This window comes from Prosopis cineraria, unplaced genomic scaffold, assembly GCF_029017545.1.
Source record: "Prosopis cineraria cultivar Desert tree isolate PC_DT_omini unplaced genomic scaffold, ASM2901754v1 PC1, whole genome shotgun sequence".
NCBI lineage: Eukaryota > Viridiplantae > Streptophyta > Magnoliopsida > Fabales > Fabaceae > Prosopis > Prosopis cineraria.
The window spans coordinates 54,542,362-54,550,661 of NW_026555332.1; the positions used below are offsets into that span (position 1 = coordinate 54,542,362).

At 31.5% G+C, this 8,300-nt stretch overlaps 1 protein-coding gene across 1 annotated transcript; it reads right to left on the bottom strand.

The window, feature by feature from the left end:
• Positions 1 to 277: 277 nt before the first annotated feature.
• Positions 278 to 1,311, bottom strand: LOC129294161 (cyclin-dependent protein kinase inhibitor SMR6-like). Its single transcript, XM_054932338.1, has one exon. It carries the CDS (start codon positions 921 to 923, stop codon positions 603 to 605), a length of 321 nt encoding a protein of 106 aa, XP_054788313.1. The 5' UTR covers positions 924 to 1,311; the 3' UTR covers positions 278 to 602.
• Positions 1,312 to 8,300: the final 6,989 nt, after the last annotated feature.

Sequence of the window (8,300 nt, forward strand, 5' to 3'; positions counted from 1 at the left end):
GAGGTGGGATATGGAAGAAGATTGGTGGAGTATGACAAAAATGCTTGACCTATTAACAAGAGTTTCAAGGTTTTTCTCTCCGTCAATCAATTTGTGTTTTTCCACCATCTTAAAGACTTGCTTTTTCATTTTATTGGGCAACTTTTGGTCATTTTTAGGCGAGACATGAGGAAAAATAAGGAAATTGCATGATCTGAAAAGAACTAACTAACCCAGCTACATGTCTTCAGAGAGGAACTCTAAAACAGAAATGCTGAGAAAATAAGCATGTGCTTGCTTGAACTGGAAATATTGAAAACTTCTCATTAAGCAAAAACAGAACTAGACCACATACTCTTTCATCAAACGAGAAAGGAAACGGGGGAAAAAATGGAAATCAAAGACTAGCCTATACTGCTTCCCTACATATCAATTTTTTTTCTTTTGTACACAAGTTCTTGTTGCCAGGTAGCACTCGAAGCAGAGAGGAATTTGCATTCAGAGCCATAAAATGAAAAAAAAATAATAATACATAAAACATAACAAAACCCTCTTTTTCAGGACCATTTTCCTCTCAGACAAGCTTGAATCTAGCGTCGTTTTGTTAGTTGAATGAGCTGAAATCAGATGGCTTTCTCAACATGGCGTTTGAACACAGTTTCCAAGTCAGGAGGAGTGAAAAACTCTCGAACGCCGTTAAAGTTGTGTCGCCGTGATGGTCGGGGCTTCCTCGGCGCCGGCGGGCACGGCAACTTTTCTTGTATTCTTGCCTCTTTCGCCGTCGGAGTCGTCGAACAGGCTTCCTCATCGTCTTCCTCGTTCTCTTTCCCCCTCGGCTTCGTGTTTATGGGCTTCAGAGACCGTACCGAAATACCTGCAATTACCCACTTCTTCGCTTCTGATTCTAGCCCTGATTCTATTTGCGACTTTTTTGAAAACCCCATATCAAAATCTTCAAATATACCACAGAAAAAGAGACACGGCTCGTCGTTGATCGAACTAGCCGAAACAGAGGAAAGTGAAGAGAATGAAGGAAAGCGAGTATGGAATTGGAAAGAATGATTCTTGCCTGAGAATCAGAAAGAGAATGAAGCGATGAAGAATAACAGACAGAATAAGAGAAAAGGGTCTTTGCCTGATTGTGGAGAGAAAGGAGAGGGAAGATTTGATACGAAGGAACAAGAGAAAGAAAAAGAGAATTTTTTTTTTTACCGGTTTATTTTGGGGATTTTTTTCTTTTCGTGATTGCAGAGAAAACAGGAAGAAATTTTTGGGAAGAAGAAAGAGAGAAATAATATATAGAAGGTGGAGAGGAGGGAACCCGTGAGGCAGCGAATGCGAAACACCGTCAATTTGGTAAAAGCGAAGGCAGAAAGAGAGGGAGAAAGGGAGCTGCCCGGGATTACGCGGGCAGCCCAAACCGAGTGAACTGGGTTTTGGCGCCAAAATTTCAGTGGCCTGGGCAACAACGGCTCTTTTTCCCGCCTTATTAATTTTTTGAATTTCCAATTGTGCCCCCTTTTATCCTGATTATAATTATTATCTATTATTATTGTCACTTGCTTTGGTTTGGGTTCTAGGGAGTGATGCAGCTACTGGGCGCGATAACCAGCGAACATCACATGCGACGTCGTTGGGTAACTGGTACACGTCTCTCCAAATCATTCACCCGTGGGCTTGGTCTCAGCAGTCAGCCCAGACCACTGAAAGGTGGCAAAAATAAAAAATATATGTCCATCAACGAACCCGACAATTAACATAATTAATATAATTGTTAATATTATTGTAAACTATAACATCTAAACAGAGCACGTTCTTGATGTGTCGGATTCTAAACAATTTTACTTTTTACAGTTCATTTAGTTTTGGTACTTTTATTTTTTTGATGTTTCAAGTCTTTCTAAAATTCTTATACTTTGTTTGTGAAGAAACTTAAAATATTAAAATATAAAAAATATAGAAATATAGAATACCGGAAAAAATACAGAGATGTATAGGACTTAAAATTATGTTTTTTTCAAAATTCAGTCTTGCATTTTAAAACGTGAACAAAAACTAGGAAAATAATTGGTGCTATTAACTGATGAGTTTCGTAACGAGTGTCTCTGAAAAATGATCGATGTTTTTGGATTTCTTGCTTGGTGCCATGTAGGGGCGGCTTGTGCTGCTCATAGCTTCTTCTTGCATTCCAGCGAGCATGAAAACTCGTGCAATAATTTTGCTATTTATTATGTAAGATCCATCAATGAAATGAGCGACTGCGTTACTTAACCTGAATGAATCCTCTCTAATAAACTACCCATTGCTCAAATTCACAGTGTTTTTTTTTTTTTTTTCAGATAACCAAACAAGCAAGCAAACATGTCAATTGCTGTGTCCGATAAACAGTATTCCTTGAATGGCAAATCAATTAATCAAGCCTAGTAAAGTTGGCTGGATTCAGAGTTCAGCATCCAATATCATATCATCATAGACTGGTTTAATTACTAAAAGGAAGTCATATTTTGTGGTGCTGAAGAGTTTAAGTGAGCTGTGTATTAAAAACTTATCAAGATCAAGACATGTCTCAAAGTTTAAATAACATCTATAGAAATATTTATAGATCAACCAATAAAGTTTTTATATAGACAGTGAGAACTAGTATTTTTAATTTTATTTTTCACATGCTTATTTATTGTTATAAGTGTGTATTGATTTTTTTTTTTTTGTTATTTGAACATTTTAATTTCCGTGGACCAAACTTTCCCTGCTTGTGTTCAATGATTATCTCTCTTGTTTAAAATTTCGAGTAAATATACTTAGAAGTTCCAACATTTCTTGACATCTATTCACAATTTCTGTTTGTTTCTTGTTAAGGATTTATGGTGTAGCACAGTAGCAGCTAGTATTGTCCGTAACTTTCTATTGCAATTTAAATGAGCTAATATTGTATTAGATTTATTAAAATATTGCAATGGATGCATCGTGGCTGGAAGAATATAACATTCCCAGAGTATAAAATTAATAGATGAGACGGTGAATGATGTATTTTTTGTAGTTAAACCTGCCCCTTTAGTTTTAGTCATGTACAAGCATTGGTGCCAAACAATTATTCAAGTTTTGACAAGTAATTACATGCACCAAACAAGCACCTATTGATTCATGAATAATTTTTAAAAATTGTTAAGTAGGTAATAATAATAATAATAATAATAATATAAGCGTTAGTCTCCACTAAACAATCAATCATTCGAGTATTAACGACGAAGTACATTAATAACGAGTAGATATTTGTGCTTCTCGTTTACTTAACTAGGATAATTAGGTATTTTTCCACAAATCTAATTTCCAAGTAGGTCTCAAGGGATGCAATGATGTTTTAGATTTGTAGGATCCTTTTGTTGATGTTAAAAAACTATAGGGGCCCTTGCGTGATATTTCCATATAATTTTATGATGTAATGAGTTGATGATATTGCAGTTAAAGAGACCTCTAACTTTTGTTTTAAAAAAAGTTAGGAAATCAAATTGAATGCATCAATTTGAATGTATTTTATTATGAATGATGCTATAATTAGGACAATGTAAGTGCCAAATAAATGTTAGTTTTAAACAAGGCATCAAATACCAAATTAATCAATGAATCAATAAATGCACCAATTTAATAATTAATAGTCAAAATGTGATACATTGGTCACAAACAAGACATTTGATCTAATCAATGAAAATGATAATTTAATGATTCACCAATTCAATTAATTGGTTTGATCTGAATTTAAATCCCAAAGTTCTAGTTAAATTGCCAACTCAAGGTTTAATGAGAAATCAATAAATTTGGTTAATGGCGGGTAAAACTGATCATACCAAACCAATATGATAGAAATTAAATAAAATCAATCATTAGTAAGACTTAGTTTGGCTTTATAATTTTTTAAATGAATAGTTCTGTCTAGTTTTCAACTTTTTTCCTTTAAACTTTAACCAAACCTAAACTATACTTTTTAGATGTTTAAATGTATTTTATAGCAAATATTAGACTATTGGTGCTTTTTTTTTTTTAATGTTATTTTCAACCAAAGTCCAACCCGAGCCCTAATATGCTTCTATAGAATTATCAACCACTCCTTTATCATTTCTGGTATTAAAGGTCAAATGTATACACATGTATTATACTAAGAACGATCTTTTATACAATTTTAGATATAAATTTTACTTTTTTATTTTAAACAATATACTTTTCATTATAGGTATCAAGACAGTTTGTAATGACATTCATATGATGTTGTGTACAAATGCATATACTTTAGTGTTTATTAATAACTAAATTTAAATTTTTTCATTCTAAACATGATATTCATTTTCATTCATAAATAATAAAGTTGAGAATGTAAGAATAAAGGAGAGAGAGTAAAAAATTATGTTTAGCCACAATATATGATCTTATATACTTAAAAAGATATTAAAATTTGGATCAAGTTACCTAAAAACTGTATCATATTGACCTCAATAAAAAACAAATGAAGTGTATTTTTTGGTACAAATCGATTAGTTTGATTTGATCTATGTCTTAACCTAAAACCAAAGCAAAACATACATTTAAACACCTTTAAATTTAATGTCTATTCTCTAAACTAGACAAGAAATAAAATGGGAGAAGTTCGTTTAAGACCCCACGTAATGAAAAGAAGTTCCTTTAAAGTCTAAAAATTTATTTTAGATTCTGAGTATTGAAGTGAAATTAAATTATCAACTAAACTTTTTTTATTGCCTCCCACCTCCTTTGATTCCCCGTTGAAATTATTCATTTATCCATATAAAATTATCCATTGACTTTAATATCTTTAATCTTAAATGAATGTTTAGAATTTAAAAATTTTTTTTTTTGTTGCTCAAGGTATCCATTGTTGATAAAAATATCTAATTTCTTCATAACAGGATTTCTTATAAAAGAGCAGATGATTAATTTTAGAGTATTCTTTGTTTTTATGAGTGAAGAATTGAATCCTAGAAAAGAAGTTGTTAATTTATTAAGTACGGTCAAGGGGTTTGATTTTTTTTTTTCAAATAAAATTGTGGACTTTAGGGAATTAAAACAAAGAATTGAAATCTCTCACGAAAGCGGCGACGGGGCCCACATTTCAATTTCATGACCGACCTTCTCGTTCATTTGGGCCCTTTCCGCCTTTAGGGCGGTGCTATCTCCACGTGGATCCCCGTCCTCCTTTCTCTGTCTTTTTCCCCGTCAAAACCCCTTTTTCTCTAATTTCAATTCAGGAAAATGTGGTCTGCATGATTTATTAAATTAATTAAAGAATTATTAGAAATGTATTACTCTGAATAAGAAAACTATCATGACTACTTGTCACGGATTGAAGGTAAAAACGTTGTCATTGGTCAAAATTTAAGTCTGAATTAATAGTCGAAGACGTTAGAAATGTAATGTAAATTATATTTCCTCTTTTAAAGAGAGAGAGTAACGATTCAATCTCATAACTTTAAATTAATAACAGCTAAGATATTGATGAGAGAATTAAAAATTCAAGAATTTTAATTATAAATTAGTGTTTAAATATCAATATATATCTCTTAGATTGTAAGAGAAATCTCTATCTGTAATTGGTTAAAATTTATTTTTTAAAAAAATTTTATTGTAAACCTATCTGTCATTAATTTAATATTTTAAAGATTAACTGTCATTGTTCCTTTTAAATATTCACCTTCACATAGGTGAGATTTCGTTGCTAAGTATATTTCGTGTAGCGTCTAATAAATCATGACATATATATCACTACTGTTGTTTATACATGACGGAATTTTAATACGATCATTAATTATCATTGACACGTGGTGCGATTATATCCCGTTTATGAAATAATAAGAATAAGAATATTTACATATACAGGTTTTCAATAAGCATTATTCTTTAAAATTTTAAAATTAGTGATCGAACCACCCTAAACGTCAGGCGTCACGGGCATGCAACGATAACAATGATCTAAATAATAATAACAAAATATATAATAGAAAATAGAAATAGGAGTGTAATAGGCCATGCGTGGCAGATAGAGTGCGAGCTAATGGCGAATGGATTAGTTCGCAACAGAACAACGTTCGCACAAGACGACAGTGAAATCACAACTTACACATATTAGAGAAAAGGCCACTTGATTAAAAATTCTCTACGGAATAAGCATTATTGGAAGCTTTCTATATTCAAATAAACGGAGAGACAATATTCTGTTCAAACGTTAAACATTCAAAACTTGTGTGTATATTGTGATAAATTTATTAGGTGGTTTTCATTTTGCCGTGTCTCGCAGGGTGTATCAGGGGGCAGGTCTCGCAGTAATTAACGGTCGTACTTGGTCAACAGATTTATTCCATGCTTCTCCTCCCATTGGCCCGTCTTACTCAGTTTGCGAATTTCAATTTCACAACGCACTTCGGAATTATTTTATCAATTTTATATTCCAAAACTTGTCTGGCATGTCGTAAAACAACAGGATCATTTAATTCTAGATGATGGTTCGAATATTGAATCAGAAATTTTTTAAAAAGATATGTTTTTTTTTTTTTGTGTATTCATTTGCTAACATGAGTTCTTCTTCTTCTTCTTCTTCTTCTTCTTCTTCTTCTTCTTCTTCTTCTTCTTAAATATATAAACAGGCTTTTCAAATTTACCTCTTTTAAACTCGAACCTGCAATGGTCTATGACCCGTTTCCTCACCTCTATTAATTCCATATAAAGCACGACAAGTGAATCTTTTTGTGAAGAAAGCTTTTATAGGAATCTTGGTCGCTCTTGTTTTTTTTTTCCTCTAAGAGAAAATGGATCCATTTTCATCCAAACAGAGCTATTAAAGCAAAGAAGGGTAATTATGGGTTGCATCGAAACAGAAGGAGAGGGAAAAGGAGTGAGCAAGTTGGGTATAATATTCCAATAAACTGACGTTTGGGCGGCGGAGGAGATTGCAAATAATTCCACGGCTGGTCTGGTGGGTCTAATAATGCAGCTCTTCTTTATAACGTTACGCTGCTTTCAGCATAATGCACATCCACATTATTACTAACTGACAATATACCACACCCCTCCATTACCTCACTTCTTCACGTCTATCTATATATCAATTTATTTATTTATTTCGGCTCTTCCTGAACCGGTATACCACCTCTCTTTTTTCGGGTTTCTGTTTAAAATAATGATTAAAAAGTCAGACTGAATCGAATGATTGGATTGTCAATCGGTTAGACTAATGGCTTGATCAAGTTGAAAAAATTATTTGGAGAGTAGGCTAAATTGGGCCACTTTTGATCAACAGTTGGACTGAGAATCAGAATCAAGTAAAAAATCAGACTGTTAAAAAAAGCCTTTTTAATATTTTTTTTAGAAAAATGATCAATTTTTTAATCATTGATATTATGTTATACTATGTGATTTGTTAAGTTATGATAAACTTAAAATAGTTAATTTTATTTTTAATTTAAGTGACAATTTCATATTTATTTCTTATATCTGTGTGTGTGTGTATATATATATAATTTTTTTAATTTAATTATTATATCATTGGTTTAATCATCCGATTGAATCATGCAAATCGCTAACATTTTTGATTCAATATCCGGTCTAGTTTTGAAAATATTGGTTTAAAGAGGATAAACAAAAAATTTTTAAATAAAGGGAATAAACACGTTAAAATTATTTTCTTGGCTATATTATTCACAACTAACTTGATACTTTTTATTATTAGTTTTCAAATAAATTCTCTACAATCATGCAATAGCGTTATTAAAGTAAACAAGGCTAGCAAGCACTAATTTTGGATTATAAGTAGGCAATTGTTTTTGCTTAAAAAATATAAACACCATCTCTTGTTAAAATTTGTATAAAAAATTGAAAGAATTGTATTGTCAATAGTCTTAGTTTATTTATCAATGTATTTTATAATAATTAATTTTTTTTGTGTGAGATTTTAACGTAATTCTCTCTAAATAATTTCATTCATTAACACATCTATCATTTCATTAACAAAACATAATGTATTGAAAAATCATATAAAAATAAAATTTCAGATATTCAATGTCTTCAACATAAAAATAACGTGTCTACTGATGGTAAGAGTTATCAACTCAATGAAAAAATTATTTTAAAATTGTAAAGGTTAAAAAATTATCTACTAATCCCCATATAAATCAAATTAAAGAAAATTTTCGTACAATCTATCCTTAAAATGAAAATAAAAGGCAGAAAGAAAATATTTGACAGCCTGCTACATAAGTTGTTTCGGAGAATGCCTTTCGATTGATATTGTCAGTGAACTACCACTCATGCCTGAGATTTCAAAT